This window comes from Plasmodium brasilianum, chromosome 2, assembly GCF_023973825.1.
Source record: "Plasmodium brasilianum strain Bolivian I chromosome 2, whole genome shotgun sequence".
Taxonomy (NCBI): Eukaryota; Apicomplexa; class Aconoidasida; order Haemosporida; family Plasmodiidae; genus Plasmodium; species Plasmodium brasilianum.
In genome coordinates, this window is record NC_090115.1 from 422562 (window position 1) to 440607 (window position 18046).

General features: G+C 29.0%; 2 protein-coding genes across 2 annotated transcripts; both read right to left on the reverse strand.

The window, feature by feature from the left end:
• Positions 1–103: 103 nt before the first annotated feature.
• MKS88_000692 (2-C-methyl-D-erythritol 4-phosphate cytidylyltransferase) lies at positions 104–11060 on the reverse strand (the record flags this gene model as incomplete). Its single annotated transcript, XM_067218168.1, has 20 exons — positions 104–190; positions 633–692; positions 815–895; positions 1053–1139; positions 1866–1933; positions 2026–2337; positions 2433–2651; positions 3433–3469; positions 3850–3909; positions 4035–5837; positions 5924–6634; positions 7354–7440; positions 8911–8963; positions 9096–9189; positions 9402–9454; positions 9733–9845; positions 10055–10093; positions 10246–10315; positions 10625–10708; positions 10961–11060. The coding sequence occupies 20 exons, from the start codon at positions 11058–11060 to the stop codon at positions 104–106; spliced, it is 4218 nt and encodes a 1405-aa protein (XP_067075475.1).
• A 3050-nt stretch (positions 11061–14110) lies between these two features.
• MKS88_000693 (small ribosomal subunit assembling AARP2 protein) lies at positions 14111–18037 on the reverse strand (the record flags this gene model as incomplete). The annotated part of the gene is made up of 1 exon (XM_067218179.1): positions 14111–18037. The coding sequence occupies one exon, from the start codon at positions 18035–18037 to the stop codon at positions 14111–14113; it is 3927 nt and encodes a 1308-aa protein (XP_067075476.1).
• Between the last annotated feature and the right edge of the window lie 9 nt (positions 18038–18046).

Here is an 18046-nt window from a genome sequence, read left to right on the forward strand (position 1 = left end):
GTGTACATACACATAAACCAACACATTCGGCGGAGCTCCTCACAGACAAAAATGGTATCATCATTTTGCAGGTAGAAAAAAAAAAAAAAAAAAAAAATTAATTCTAAAATAAATTCGTTTTTTTCATAATTCTCATAAATTCTTCTTCGTTTATTTCGCCATCTCCATCCCTATCAGCTTCGTCAATCATCTGGTTTAACAATCAGGGGAAGTGAAAAATTGAAAAAGGAGTGAATCCCGGATAAAGGACGCACATACATATATACATACATATATATACATACATATATATACATACATATATATACATACATATATATACATACATATATATACATACATATATATACATACATATATATACATATATATATATATATACACGAATACACATATAAGTGATAGCGTGGTAAAAGAATAAACAAATCAGGCAAGCTTCTATCCCTCATGATCAGTTTTTATCAGTCGCATAATTACGCTCGGTTATTGCAGCAGTGTGCGCATTGATATGCATACGCACACACGTTTATATATACATATATATATGTATTATACACATGTATGTATATATATATAAATTATATATATGTATATAAACTTATAAAATGATGAGATTCTTTATTTTCGCGTACCTCCTGAATTTCTTCATCAGTTATATTCTCCCCAAGTTCCTTTGCGACTCGCTTTAAATTCTAACGAGAAAAAAAAAAAAAAAAATTAGCTAGCTAGGAGAGATACAAAATAGATTGAGTATAAAAAAAAAAAAAAAAATGGCTATATATAATGGAAGGATAATAAATAATGTAATAGGTACTTTAAAAGAAATTTTTCCAGTTTCATCATCGTCAAACAGTCGAAATGCTTTCAGTATTTCTTCCTTGGGATCACGTTCACTCTGATAAAAGCGTAAAAAATAGAAGAGTTGACGTTAAATGAGCACACGTATTTACATATATATATATATATATATATATATATATATGTGTGTGTACATGCCGCAATAAAGTAGTGTAAAAGGTACTACAAGTTTTGTGTAATATATATACAAGTACCATTTTTATTGTCATTATATCTAAGAAGTCGTTGAAATCTATTGTTCCAGAACCGTCTTTATCCACATCAGATATAATTTTTCTTATCTTGTAGAGAAAAAAAAAAAAAAAAAAAAAAAAATTACACACAAATAGAGATAAACAAAAATGCATAAATATTATATTGCTTCATTTTTGTTTTTATACAATTTTTCGCGATTTTCTTTTGTTTTCTCTTTTCAACTTTCCAATGCAAATAAACTGCCTTTTCATATTTTTTTTTTTTTTTTTTTTTTGATCGTTGTTATTCTTTTTTGGTGTCATATCACACCTTTTTTATTTTATTTTATTTTATTTTATTTTGTTTTATTTTGTTTTATTTTATTTTGTTTTATTTTGTTTTGTTTTATTTTGTTTTATTTTGTTTTGTTTTATTTTGTTTTATTTTGTTTTGTTTTATTTTGTTTTATTTTGTTTTATTTTGTTTTGTTTTGTTTTGTTTTATTTTGTTTTATTTTGTTTTATTTTGTTTTGTTTTGTTTTATTTTGTTTTGTTTTGTTTTGTTTTGTTTTATTTTGTTTTATTTTGTTTTGTTTTATTTTGTTTTGTTTTGTTTTGTTTTGTTTTATTTTGTTTTATTTTGTTTTGTTTTGTTTTATTTTGTTTTGTTTTTTCTTTTCCTTTCTTGTGTTTATTTTTCTTCTTTTCCTTTTTTTTTAAGTGAGCGTTGTTTAAAACTAATTTAATTAATTTATGTTTATTCATTTGGACATTCACGACTAAGCATAATGCACACATATTGTATGTACATGTTAATTTTTTTAAAAACGTACGTCTTCCTTTTTTGGTTCGAAACCTAAAGCTCTCATGGCCACTTTGAGCTCTTTTGCATCAATTCTACCTGCACACGGTAATAAAAATAGAACAGCAAAATTGATGTTATGGGATTAACTCTATGTATGCACAAGTAAATGGACATATAGTTGTGAAGACATAGAGAAAAGCATATGATTTTTGCATCCTGCAGTATTGTCAATGAGTGTTTCCCTTTAATCTGCTTCCTTGCTTCACTCATTTCACAACTATGTATCAATATATGAATGTTATATAACACTCCGCTTTCGCTTTCGCTTTCGCTTTCGTTTTCGCTTTCGTTTTCGCTTTCGTTTTCGCTTTCGTTTTCGCTTTCGTTTTCGCTTTCGTTTTCGCTTTCGTTTTCGCTTTCGTTTTCGCTTTCGTTTTCGCTTTCGTTTTCGCTTTCGTTTTCGTTTTCATTTTTATTTTCCCTTCTTTTTGCTAGTTTTCCTTTAGCAAATTACCTGTTCCATTGGTGTCGAAGAGATCAAACGCCTCTTTAATTTCTAACTTTTGCTCCTCGTTCAATTCATTTCTTTTATTACGAGTATTGGCGCTCCTGATCATGCTTTGATTTTTCCTGCTCATTTTAATGAATCTCGATACAGTTACACATAAATTCGCACGTGGGTGTATATCTAGCACAGTGCTGATACTACTTATTTTTGCTTCTGTTTTTGCTTCTGCTTTTGCTTCTGCTTTTGCTTTTACTTTTGCTTTTACTTTTGCTTTTACTTTTGCTTTTACTTTTTCTGCTGTTTTTGCTTTTACTTTTTTGAAGAGCAAAAAGAAAAAATACCTTTCAAGCGATTTTTAATTTATGTACTTATTCTCAAAAATTGGAGGTATTTTACAAATTCACTGCTGCTATATATTTAATTATTTTATTTTATTTTATTTTATTTATTTTATTTATTTATTTATTTTATTTTATTTATTTATTTTATTTATTTTTGTAATTTTTGTAAATTATTTGCACAGGAGCGGTTAACATACACTCAGAGTAACTCAAGTGAAACCATTCTTTTTAAAGAGGAAAACATGAGAGGGATGTTCGGGCAGTCTGCTACTAAAGGAGAAAATAAAAAATAAAAATTAAACTAAAATTAATGTGAAAATAAAAAAGATAAAATACGTCCCGTAAAATATGCAAGTAATTTAAAAAAAAAAAAAGGCAAAGCGATAAAGCAATAAGAAATGATGAAGAAAAAGGGAGAAACATACTTGATGTAAAGATTTCAACTTGGTTTTCACCTATCACTACGAACATTTATCTTATTTTATTTCATTTTTATTTTATTTTTATTATTCGTTTACCTTTATTTTTACTTTCTTAATTTTTTTTTTTTTTTTAATTACTCCTTTTCAGACATAATTAAATGGCACTTTCAAAAAATGTGTAGATGGCAAACCATTTTTTTTTTTTTTTTTTTTTTTTTTTTTTTTTTTTTTTTTTTTTTTTTTCTCTTTTTTTATTTTCTTTTCAAAATAAATACTGTACGTATTGTGAATAGGCAAGATAAAAATAAATGATCATTTCTTTACTTTTCTCGTTTATAGGATTTGTTTTAGGGTATGCGAACTACATTCAAATGTCTTTTTGTGCCAAATATAAAACAAAAAAATGAAACATTGGGAATACAGTGAAATATGGTTAAAATGATGCAAAAACAATAGGGTGTGCATAAATATATATATATAATACACATATATATAATACACATATATATAAACACATATACATAATACACATATATATATATATGTATACATGCATGAACGTACGCAGGCGTAACTTCTTTCATTTCATTTGCGAATTAGTGAAAGATTTACTACAACGGAATGTGTTTATTGCCAAAATTGGGAAATGAAAACACTAAAAAACTGAGAGAAGCAAATAAGGGGAAAATAAATATACCAAATAAAATTCATTTCACTGATAAAAAAAAAAATTATGCACACATAGAGGTCAAATCCAAGGACGACAGTTAACATTTTTGATGTCAACCTTAGCATATAATTCTTAAATGCGGGGGAAATACAGACAAAAAAATATGCGCCTTTGGTACATCTACATGTATGCACAAACGTACTTTTACATTTGCACACGTCCACATACACACGTACTTGTAAACTTGCACATGTACATACTCCCGTGCAGCTTTTTCCACATGAGAGGAGCGAAAAACTGGCACTTCCACTTTAACTAGCTCCCTTTTTGATAATTTTAGCTGATCAGTCTTTTTTTTTTTTTTTTTTTCATTGTAGTAAAAACGTTGATATAACATCCTTTGCTTTTCATTCAATGAATTATAAAAAAAAAAATTATTAAACTGATTTGTTAATATATAACTTGGACATGCATTCAGGTATTCTTCCTTAAATAAGTTCTCATCAATATCGCTATAGTATGTGTTATTGAAGACATAATTTATGAAAAAAAAAGCATGAAGGACGTCTGATGGAGTTGTTATTTTAATATTTGGAAATACGGATTGTAAAGCATAAATTTTTTTTTTTGAAAAATTTTGATATAACGAAGAAGTGTCAGTATATTGTATCATCCTATTTTTTACTAAATGATTTTTTTCATTTTTTACAATTTGTCCATTTGATGTAAAGCGGTCAAGAATACTTAACAATGATTTACTATCAAATATTTGTGGAGTTTGAGCTTGAAAAATATACTTCCTTTCTATCGTTTTTTTAATAGGTACGCAGCACGTACTGCTACTGTTACTACTGCGGATGCTACTATTACTGCTACTACTACTATTACTGCTACTACTACTATTACTGCTACTACTACTATTACTGCTACTACTACTATTACTGCTACTACTACTATTACTACTACTACTACTACTACTACTACCACTACTACTACTACTACCACTTCTACTATTCAGTTCCTTCACCTCAACAAATTTTATTGTATCAGTTGCCTTTACACCTAATATCGCGTTTTTTCTTAAACTTGACTGATAAATTAAGTTAAACAAATCCAGCTCAGATAGAAAGGGACGAGCTCCGTCGTGCACCAGTATATCTGTAATGTACATTTTTTCGCCTGCTTCCCCCTGTTGAACGGGATGTCCATTATTTGTTTCGGAATTACCTCTTGTTTGATTCACATCGTCCGAAAGATCCACTCTACCCTCTACATCCGCTTCTTCCACTTCTTCCGCTTCTTCCGCTTCTTCCGCTTCTTCCGCTTTTTCCGCTTCTTCCACTTCTTCCACTTCTTGCGCTTCTTCCACTTCTTCCGCTTCTTCCACTTCTTCCATTTCTTCCAATTCTAGAACCCCCCTGTGCAACGTTTTTAGTGGGTGCTCAAAACACACAATGTAATTGACACCCTCATTTTTTTTTTTTTTTTTTTTTTGTACGTACTCTCTTAACAACTTGTATATGTACATTTGACTATTCAGACGTACGTCTAACCATTTTAAGGCGTTTAAAAGAGAATTCTGTCTTTCTTTTCCCCCTTCCACTATTCTTATTAATTTATATCTATTATCATCGATATATTTTAGTTTTATTTTGTATGTATATATTGTTCCTTCTCCATCTCTATCGCTAACATGGGTGTAGTTCGAATTTCCACTCTGTATACTTTTAGTATTATTATGTCCTTTCATTTCTACGTTTTTTTTTCCTATATCATGAAGTAATTCCTCCATACTAAAAATGCACTTGTTTTTTTCATTATCATATATTATATATTTATTAGTCTTTAAATAGTTTGAAATGAAATAATCGTTTTGCCATACTTTGTTTTCATTTGCGCTAGTACCGCCTGCAGCAGTGTGTAGTTTTGCCCCTGCTTCTGACTCACTTGTCATTTCTGCCTTATTAGTCATTCTTACCACTTCCGTTCCTGCGTCTGCTTCTGCTTCTGCTTCTGCTGCTTCTGCTGCTCCTGCTGCTCCTGCTACTACTTCCCCTACCTCGGACCCCGGGTTAATGAGTAAAAAATTCTTTTTTTTTTTTTTTCAAAAAGGAGATTATTATACCTATCAATTGACCGAATGACGTAAACAAAGAATTTGGGATCACAAGCTAAGCTAATCGTTTTAACAAAATTACATTTTACAAACAAATTAAATGAATAAATAAAAAGAGGAATGCCATTTAGTTTTAAATATTGTTTACATGTAACTAATTCAGATCTCTTTCCTATACCTCCACATAGCAAAATTGTATGTATTTTTTTTTTTTTTATTATTTTTTCATATTTCCTTAACTCCTTCATATCAAAATTCGAAATTTTTGATAAATTTTTAAAATTGTCATCATACGGTTTAGATGATATAGTACATATATTTTTATTTGTATCATTTGATTTTTCACTTGAGATAGAACTTATTGTCTTTTGCTTATCATCACAACAGATTTGTTTATCATTTTGCTCATGATTATCCTCATTTAACGACTTAGTCATGTTACTACTACTCCCCTTGGAAATTTCGACCCCTTTATCATCCTCAAAACTGGAACAAGTAAATCTGCATAAAACTTGTTTTTTCCATTTTTCGTTCCAAATATTTCCTTTTATACTTCTTTGAAATAAATAATTGTTGTTCGTCCTATACATGCCGCCAAATCTGTCTTTATTACACATCTTCTTAATCAATTTTTTATCATTTTCAATGTTTTGTCTATTTAAAATGAGGGAATAATGACCATTAAAGTTAATTATACATCTAAGGAAAATGCAATGACCAATGAACTCAAATATATTCATCTTCAGCAATTGTACAAAAGGGGTGGGGGAGAAAGGAGAGGCGGACTTCTTTCCTTATAAGAGTTCTATATTTTGAGGGAAGGAACTCATACGCACCAGAGGTGGGGCAAAAAAGGTAGGAAACTAGGAAGGAAGAGGTACTAAATGGGTACAAAGTCGGTACTATAATGGTACTAATGCTGAGATACGACTAACCAATAAGAAGAAAAAGGAATAATATAAAATAAAAAAAAAATTTTCCTCTACCAATGTTGACAAATTGGGTTCTTGAAGATAGTGAAAACGCCGTTTTGTCCAGACAAACATGAGAAGCTGTGTATTCGTTGATGCCCATACAATACGTGTGTGGCATAACAACTAGCAATTTTTAGTCGCTCTACCTTTTTGTATACATATATATATATATATATATATATATATATATATATGTAAGCATATGTTATATATATGTGCACATATATTATATGTATGTAAGCATATGTTATATATATGTGCACATATATTATATGTATGTAAGCATATGTTATATATATGTGCACATATATTATATGTATGTGTGTATCTATTTATTCCGCTTATTTTTCAAATTTAAAACCCCAGCTCGTCACCTCACAAAAAGGCATTTTCCTTTGCAATTCAGACGGTTACCCCTCCTCATGGTAGTCCTCTTTTTTGCATTTTTTTTTTTTTTTTTTTTATTTCCTTAATTTTATATAAACTTTAAAATTATAATCTTTTTTATAGTCCCATTTTATACACAACATTTTAACGTTAAGTATTAGAACCTCTTTATTATGATTTGCACACTGTGAAATTTTAGTATGGTTCAACAACAAAAAAAAAAAAAAAAAAGGAAAGGAAAAGGAAAAGGAATACAAGAGGGTAATAGAACGTGAACAAAAAGATGAAAGAAAAAAGAAAAAAAAAATTAAAAAAAATGAAAGAAACGGCAAAAAAAAATGGAAAAAAAATGAAAAAACAATGAAAAAAAAAAAAAAAAAAAAAAAAAAAAAAAAAAAAAAAAAAATGAAGAATGAAAAAAAAAAAATAATAGAAAAAAGCACACGTATATGCAAACGATTAAGCAAGAAAGGTATATTACACCTTAACAATTCATAAAAATAAATTAACGTTAAGTAGGCTACCCCTTAAAGAAAACATCACTACAAAGAAATAAAAGTGAGATATAAAATAAAGAATCTAGGGGATAAATGTAAAACAACGAAATTACACTGCTGGAAGGGAAACGTACATAATATAATTCTTGTACGTGGTAAAAACGTAACAGAAAAAAGGGGGGAAAAAATAAAAAATAATAAAAGAATAAACATATAAAAAATATAATATAAACGGATAAACTGACAAACAATAAAGTGACCAACGATAAACTGATAAACGTTAAACTGATAAACGATAAACTGATAGATAAACGGACAAATAGATACATAAACAAATGGATGTACATATAAACACATTCGTGTATTAACGGATAGATATATAGATAAACACGCAAAAAAATGAAATGGTAGGGGTAAGAAAAGCTGAAGAGTACATCATATATATATATATATATATAGCTGTAGCTGTAAAAAGAGATGCAAAAATAAATAGCGCTTATATAAACAAGAAAATATTAAATAGCAAAATGGGTAAGATATAATTAAGGAAATTAATTATTAATAATTGAAAGGAAGAAAGGCATTTTTAAAATAATTCATTTTGAACACAAACACTGTACACATGTGTACGTATGTATGCATGTATATACTACACAGTACATACACACCCCAGTAACTTTTCGAAAAATTAAATAGTAATACGTATTATATATTAATGATCTCAACTTCTGCAGGAAGGAAGAACCACATCCTCCACTTCTATCTTCTTTTTAATTCCAATGACAGAAAAAGTCATCTCAAAAAATTCTCATATATATAACTGCATGATATCTTATGATATAAAGAATAAAATAAAAAAAATAAATAAAACATATAGAATATTTTCCCGTCCATAACTAACAGCATTTTTTTTTTGTTTCTTCTGTGTTGTTGATCTGTAATTGTAAGGATTAAATTAAACGACATAAATTCATGTGATATTATATGAAAAAAAAAAATAAGTAAAAGCGAATAAAAAAAAAAAAAAAAAAAAAAAAAAAAAAAAAAGAAAAAAGAAAAAAGAAAAATGTACCAAATATACTGCTAAAGCATAACCAAAAAACAGATACAGTGAACTTATTCAATAAATTCGCATTTTCTTTTTGTGTTATTCTAAACCTGAATTCCTGTGAATTTGTCTTGCTCTTTCTTATGAAGTGGTAACTTTTTGGCTAAAATTAAAAAAAAGTAGGAACGTATTAATGTTTACGAAACGAAAGTGGGGAAAAAAAAAAAAAAAAAAAATAGAAGTAACAGGAACATTAAAAGTACACGTAAAAGTTTCTATATCCTTTTAGTATAACCTATTCTTAAAAATAACTCGTTTACATTATTCCCCGTTTTTGCTGAGGTTTCGATGAACAATATGTTGTTACTGTTTGCAAAAGATTCAGCTAGCTATTAACAAAAAAAAAAAAAAAAAAAAAAAAAAAAAAAAATTATGAATACGTAAGGATATACATATAATTTATTAATGACTTGTGCATAAATTTTCGCCAAACTTTAACTGTAGCCTTAAATTTTGTGCACGGCGTTCATTATTTTGTATGAACTGTTCATGTGGAATATATACATGTACGCACATGTATGTATGCTTCTTTCTTTTTTACTTCTCTATCTACAACTCTGTTGCTTTCCAAGTCGTTTTTGTTACCGGCTAAGGCTGCGTTAAAATTTAAAAATAAGGAACAGCAAAAAGATTTTGCATTGAACAAATACGATTGAATATTTTGAAAATTTAAAAAGAAATAAAATAAAAATAAACAAGATAAACAACATAAAAATAAACAAGATGAACAACATAAAAATAAACAAGATGAACAACATAAAAATAAACAAGATGAACAACATAAAAATAAACAAGATGAACAACATATAAATAAACAAGATAAACAACATAAAAATAAACAAGATAAACAAAATAAATAAAGTAAAAATAACCTATGATAATATCGTTTGAATGCACTGATTTTAGTTCATGTATCCATCCTTTCGCCCCCTCAAAGGACTTTTTATTTGTTATATCATAAACTATAACGGCTGCTGATGCGCCTCTACAATGATTAGCGGTTAAAGCAACAGGTTAAAAAAGGTAGAGTTAACAATAACGAAATTTAAAAGGAGGAATAATGAATAATGAAAATTGAAAAATGAGAAGAGAAAAAATCTTAAACAAAATATACGAACATATAGGCAACTTTAAAACGCATGAACGGTTGTACAGGACACTTTTTTTTTTTTTTTTTTTTTTTTTTCTTGTTACCTATAATACATTGGTGCCAAACTTCTGTACCTTTCTTGCCTATTTTAAATAATACAAAAACGAAAAATAAAGTTTTATAACACTTTATAATATTTTTGATTACAAAAATATTGTAATGCTTGCAATGTCTGTGGTTTATTAAACTTAATTTCATTTTATTTTTACTTCGTTTCTTTTTATTTTTGTTTTACCCTGCTGTGTCCCATATTTCAAATTTAATTGTGCACTCTCCAATGTCAATTAACTGGGTCATAAAAGCCGCTTTTGAAAATGTAAAAAGTGAAATACATGTATCAGCATTTTATATTAATAATAATAAAAAACAATAATAATAATAATAATAAATAAAAAATAAAAAAATGCTCTCATCAGAAATATATCCCGTAAAAATGATATAGATTAATATGAAAGCAAAAAATATTATGCCTTAGTCAAAATTAATGAAGGGGCACGTATTTTTGAATTTCCTCTTCGCAAATATTTGCATGTATGTATGCATGTATTCAAACATATTTTCACACATGCAGAGCATTCGACGAGTCTATGCCCTTACACTGTGGTGTTACTTACCACCAATAGTTGACTCTTGATACTCATAAAATTCATTCTTTGCAAACCTTACAACAATGCATGACTTTCCAACGGATGTATCTCCTGTAAATGCACGTACGTGTGTTTAAATTTTTTTATCATGTTATTTGTTTCTTTTTTCGAAAAAAAAAGAAAATTAAAAAAAAAATTAAAAAACTTGCACTATATTGAAATATTGTAGAGGAAGACACATCATAATGAAATTTTTGCAAAAACGTTCAACTTCTATATGTATATATGTATGGACGTATGTACATGTACAAGTACATGCGTGTGTGTGTGTACTTAAATGTATATTAATTATTCATTAGAAACCTAATAGAACTAATTTAGAATTAAAAACTTTTGTCGAATTATAATTTTGGTTGGTGTCAAAATTTTCATTGTTATTTAAATTTGATAAGTAATATGCCATCTTATTTGTACAAATTTGGGAAATCACGATAACGAAGGATTATCAGTACATGTATATTCAATGAAGCTACAAATGTACACTTGAATATATGTTAATAGAAGTTATGTTGAGGAAGTATATATACTCCTTTTTTATGGAATGATCATTTGATTGTGTATGTATGTAGGTAAGTGCTCACATGTGTACGTATGCATAAGAGTGTGTGAGCATAAACGTATATATTCATGTATATATGCAAGCATATACGTATGTATTCATGTATGTGGATATCCATGCATGCAATCAGATCTTATCTTTAACACTAAAACAAAAAAACAATATAATTTTGAAGCTTCCTTTTAATAAATACATTTGGTATTACACTAAATCATTTTCGTTACTGTTTCTTTTTTTATTTTTACATTAGTTATAAGAATATTTTGCATTTTTTACAAAGTACAACGTAGTGATTAAAATATAAAAATTTCGGAAACATATTTTATATTAAAAAATGAATGTAAACTTTCGAAGTAAAAAAAGGAAAAAGAAAAAAAAATAGAAATAGGAATAGAGTTTTTTTTTTTTTTTTTATTTACAAAATTTTTTTTTTTTCCACACGAATATTAAATGCTCACGTATAAGTATGTATACATGTGTACGTATGTGTTTACGTTTACTTGTACATATGCAGTTTGTACGCATATGTATGAACTATGCAAGAAGTACTAAGAAGTATGTATGTACTATTTTTGTGCTTTTCTACTGTAATTAATTTAGTTTTTTCTGATAACATATTTATCGAATATGCTTCATTAATATGTCAAAAAAAAAAAAAATAAAAAAATAAAAAAAAAAAAATAATATACATTTATAGTTACATATGCAGTTCCAATTGCAAAGGCAGCCACATTCACATTAACAATCGCAATTTTCTTTTTTAAATAACTTCAAAAAAAAAATGCAAAAGGGATGCGGGATACATGGCTTTTTGGTCTACCAGTATGTGCAGAATTTGCACATGTATTCACAAATGTATGCATACGTACATATTCGTATGTAAATAAATATATACACATTCATATGTAAATAAATATTGTATATGTATTAACATTCATATGTGAATATTATATGTATATGTATATATGTATGTATGTATGTATGGATGGATGTATGTATGTATGTATGTATGTATGTATGGATGTATGTATGTATGTATGTATGTATGTATGTATGTATGTATGTATGTATGTATGGATGTATGTATGTATGTATGTATGTATGTATGTATGTATGTATGTATGTATGTATGTATGTATGTATGTATGTATGTATGTATGTATGTATGTATGTATGTATGTATGTATGTATGTATGGATGTATGTATGTATGTATGTTTATGTGTGCCCACATAACAGATAACCTTTTGTAGGAAAATGCATAAGACGCGTTTACATTTCCAAACAAGGTTGGATTAATTTTGTGTCAACATGCAGCAGAGTAAGCACATTTACAAATACAACATGAACATATTACAAAAATAAACTACTTGAGTAAATATTACTTATAAGTGTGCAGGTATATACCATGTGCATATGCACGCGGGTCCCTATTATTACAGGTACCACCTCCAGCACCTATGCCACAGGCTTTCAATTTTTTTTTTTTTTTTTCCCGTTTTATTTATTTACTAATTAAAAGTGAAAGAATAATAAGAAAAAATGAGAAGCAATGAGAAGTAAAGAGAAGAAAAAATAATAAAAAGAACGGCTTGGTCAAAACACAGCTGTTCCATTTTGCGCTAATATTGCCCATGCTATGCTAGAACTGATCAGGTGTATGTATTATTTACATATGAACATGTTAATGTGTAAACGAAACTTCATAGACAAGTTGAATAAAAAGTTTACATTAAAAGAAGTGTGTTAATTCTTCATTATTTTTGATGATGTTTATTCCTACCAATATATTTTATGTGAACAGTGGCAAACGATATAGCGTAGCGAGTTGCTCATCTAGTTAAATATTACATCGAAAAGTAAAATAAGGGAACATATGTCCAAGGGGTTGCGCACTCCAAAGCCTTGTATTGAGGTATAAACGGTTCAAAGTGAAGACAACAAAACAACAAAAAAGCAAAAATGCAAAACAATAAAACGACAAAATAACAAAATGAAAAAAAAAAAAAAAAAAAAAAAAATTATGCACACGCGCATTAGTGTGCATAAAATAAATATGATATAAAATAGCTAGCTGAAAAAAAAAAGAAAGTATATGGATATGGATAAGGATAAAGATAAAGTTAAGGATGAAGATAATTGTAAGAGTAGAGATAAGGATAAGGACAACTATAATGTTAACGTTACAGTTATAATTGTAATAATTATAAGTTTATAACGATATTGCTTATGATGACGATTATGATCATAATTTGGATAAGCCAAAAGTAGCTACTGTACTGGTATGACTACAGTACACGGAATGGGGAGCACTTGGGCCATCACAACGTACAAGTTGTAAAATGAAAAAAAAAAAAATAATTAAATTAAAATTAAACTAAATTAAACTAAATTAAAATAAATTAAAATTAAATTAAAATTAAAATAAATTAAACTAAATTGAACTAAATTAAAATAAATTAAAATAAATTAAAATTAAATTAAATTAAATTAAACTAAATTAAACTAAATTAAACTAAATTAAAGTAAACTAAACTAAATTAAACTAAATTAAACTAAATTAAAATTAAATTAAAATTAAATTATTTCAAAATATGAGAGGGGGGGGGGGAAACGCTAATGCTGCACCTACGGAGATACGGTTCGAAATTGCGAAAATTGAGAAAAAGGCCGACATCAAACAGGGAAGCAAAAAAAAAAAAATAAAAAAAAAATACACATACGTACAGATACATACATATATATATATATATATATATATATATATGCATGTTTCCAAACACATATATTTGCATACACAAAAATGCATACATTTGCAACTTTTATATATGCAAACTCGCGCGCGTAACATGGCCCGTATTCTGTACATCGGCACGGGGAAGAGAGGGGGAGGGGCTAGGGCTTCCTGGATTTCTTGTAAGATAATTTTTTCCTGCTTTTTATAACCTTCTGCTTTTCCTGTTCCATCTTTAATTTGTTTTTTAACTTGTTATGGTAAGCTAATTTTGATTTTTCTTTTTTCTTTTCAATCATGTTCTTTTTAATGGTATGTAACATTTGATACCATCGTGCAGCTAATTTTGGATTTTCAAGTGCATGAAAATTTATTTGATCCTTTTGTTGTTCTTTCTTTTTGTTTATCTGATTCGAATGTTGTACTTTTTTAAATAATTTTGGTTTCGTTTTATAAGGTAATTCCTTTAACAGCTTAGGATTGATATGTATTTTACTATGATAGAAATGTCTGAATGGTGTTTTTCTATAATTACCACTAGTATGATTTACATATATATTGTATATATACCTCAATTCATTTATAGATCTTAATTTATTTTCAATATCGTAGTTGTAATATTTCTTTATCTTTACATTAACATATAGTTTTAAAATAACAATATCACTTATGCGAATTTTATCAGCAAAAGTACATCTAAAATTCCCCTTGTCATCTAGTTTGTTTTTTATAAGTCCTTTTATTCCACTAGGAGTAACAACTGGACAGTTAATAAACTTGCACACCTCTAAATCTGAATTGAACATATTTTTAATAAATGCTGTATTTTTATAAATCTTATATGGTTCTCCAATTAGTTTTAATTTCTTCATAATATTTATATTATTATTTGTTTCAATTATTACACCATTAATACATATACGATAAAAAGGAGTTTTCTTGTAATTATATAAAGCCAATATACCACTATTAACACCAGCTAAAGGTCCATAAAATGTACAGTTACAATGCATATGTTCTGTTGTATATTTCAAATATCTTATTCTTACATTATTTCTTTCATTTATTGAATAGGTTGGAATACTTTGAAATTTCCTCCATCCAACTGAAAAAATGAGTGGATCATTTGATCTCAAAAGTTTTGGGAACCATCTATGTTTTTTAATTCTACAATGTACATATGAATCTTTTTCTTCATAACTCTGTAATCCACCACATATGATCAATCCATTTTTTAATATTCCTAATTTGCTTTTTTCAATTCTTATTTCTATTCTTCCATACTCACCAATATTCGCAGCGGAACCATATGCATTACTTAACGCACCCACCTCCTCCGTCTCTTTGTACTTCTCCATCTGCAGCTCCCTTTCTGCCTTCACTCGCTTCCAACTCTTCTCAGGTGAGAGATGGGATAGGCGATCAGCTATGGGATCGTCCTCATCTTCATTTAATTTTCCATCTATCTCTCCATCCACTCCTCCGTCTACCTCTCCATTCACTTCTCCACTGAACTCTCCATCCAACTCTCCACCTTTATCTCCATCCGAGTGCTCACCCCTTCCAAAGTACATGCTATACACGCTACCGTAAATGAAGAAAAAATTTTCAACTAGCGCATGGTCTGCTATATCTACGAGGGATACAGTCAAGTTGTTAAAGATAAAAATATTATCCGTTGTACATTTGAACGTATCTTGGTAATTATAATAATAATTATCTTCGTTCATGTAACTGTATTTTCTGTTTACATTATTATCCTGAACAATGTCTGTACTTAGCAAAGTTTTATACATGTACCTGTTTATTTGGTCTCCCGGTAAAATCTCATCATGCACTTTTCTTTTTTCCTCTTTCAAAATGTTAATAATATCACCTTTGTAATATAAGTAGCTATTTTTCCTATTTATGTACTTATAATCATATACAAAACTATCAATATTTACTTTGTTATCGAAAGCTAGTATTTCCGCAATTTTGTAATCCTCACTATAATATCTCAAGTCCATAGTTGTTTCAATGGGGGTACATACTTTTCTTTCTTTTTCCATTACACCGTTAGCATCAGATCTGTTATTCGTAGAAGTATCTTCTCCTGTACCTTGATCAGGAAAAGCGCTCGCACTTTCTTCCTCCCCGATATCGCACTTCAAGCCATAGGTTCGGTAGAAATTACTAAATTTTTCATCTTGCTTACCATCATTGTAGTTCTTATCATCTTTGTACTTCCCACAATCCTTGTAGTTTTTATCTTCCTCGTTCCTCCCGCCATCCTTGTAGCTCTTATCAGCTTCGTATTTCCAACCATCGCCGTACTTCTTCTCATCGTCGGAAGAGATGCTAACCCCCTCCGCATAGTAATAATCATCCTCGTCCTTGTTCTTCTTCTCGAACAGAATATGCTTCAACTTGTTATACTCCTCTGCCTTCTCATTCACATAATCGTCAGCTAGCTTTTTTTTTTTTTGTTTTTCACTAACGAACACATTTGAGGGCGCTTTTCTCCTTACATCCACTACTCCTCTTGTTTCTTCATCATTTCTATCATCAAATAGAATTAATTTATCTCCTTCTTCTGAGTGCTTGGAAAAAATGTATTTCGAGTTCTGCAAATCCCTTATCATTTTTATGCTTTCAGTCATGTATTTTTGATTCGTCCCTTTGGTATGGGCTTTATTCTTTTTACCCACTTTTGCATATGGCTCTTTGCCTTCGCTTGACCCCACTTTCACTCTGCTCGACACTCCACCTTCCTCACTCCCATCATCGCTCCCATCATAGCTCCCATCATCACTCCCATCATCACTCCCATCATCACTTCCATCATCACTTCCAGAATCACTGTAATCCCCTACGTCCCCTTCCTTTCCTTCCTCTTCCTCTTCCTCTCCTTCCTCTTCTTTTTCTTCCCCTCCCATCAGCAACTCCCTTCTGGTAAAATTTATTTTATTTTTTGGTATGTGAATATACATATTGTCAAAATCGAAGACAACATTGCCTATATCAGACATAGGGGCGTATATATTTGTTTTCTTCTTCTGTTCATCATACTTAAAAGGGTCCTGTAAAACCTGAATGTTTTCTATTTTAACATCTCCCATGTTAGGTATATGTATCGTTTGATTTTTGTAAATTTTCGAGCCGTACACGTACCCTTCTATGTATACCGTCATATGCTTATTTGCGTTTGCTAAAAAGTTCGTTAGATCTGTGTTTTTATCCTCCTTACCACGCCCATTGGTCGTACTGGCAGCATTGGATGTACTTGAATTACTGACAATATCACTTGAATAACTAAACTCTTTCTCTTTCGCTTCCTCAACATCCACACGCAGGGCGAGCATGTAGCCATGCTGATCACGCCATGATATTAAGGGCTTCTTAACAACTGACAAGAATTTGCATAAATTTCTTATTTCCGTTTTGTTGTATCTATTATTTTGTATACCACTAAGAAAGAAAATTTTCGATCCTTCAACCAATTCTTCTGCAAATCTTTTAGTTAATTTTTTTTTTCTTTTCCTAATACTTTTACTGTCTTTAAATTTGTCAAGATTAGTTACTACACCTAATACTTTGGGCATACCATGTGTATTTAGAATACTTATAAATTCTAAGGTTTCTAACTCGAAACCAAAATTTCCATCTATTACTAGTAAACATATATCTGCAATTTTTGCTACATCAATCATAGCTAGTATATCATCTTTTGTTTCTATAAAAGTATATCTTCTACCATTTTTTGTAAAAATGGATATAGGACCATTATTCACTTCATTCACAGTTATACCAACATAATGTTTTAATAAACTCTTTAACAGTGTACTTTTCCCAACCCCCTTTGCTCCTTGTATTGCTACAATCAGTGGACTATTTTTACTTCCTTCCTTAAAATGCTTTGGAACTCTTAGTTTCTTTTCTTCTAACTCAAACAAATGCTGTTTCCTCCTATGAGCGCTATTTATTCCTCCGCTGAATGCGTACGCTTTGTGATACTTCTTATTATGTATTACATTTTTGCTAATTTTTTTTTTTTTTGCTTTTTTCCCTACTTTCTTTTTCTTGTGGTGCTTCCGCTTTTCCTCCATGGCTTTTTA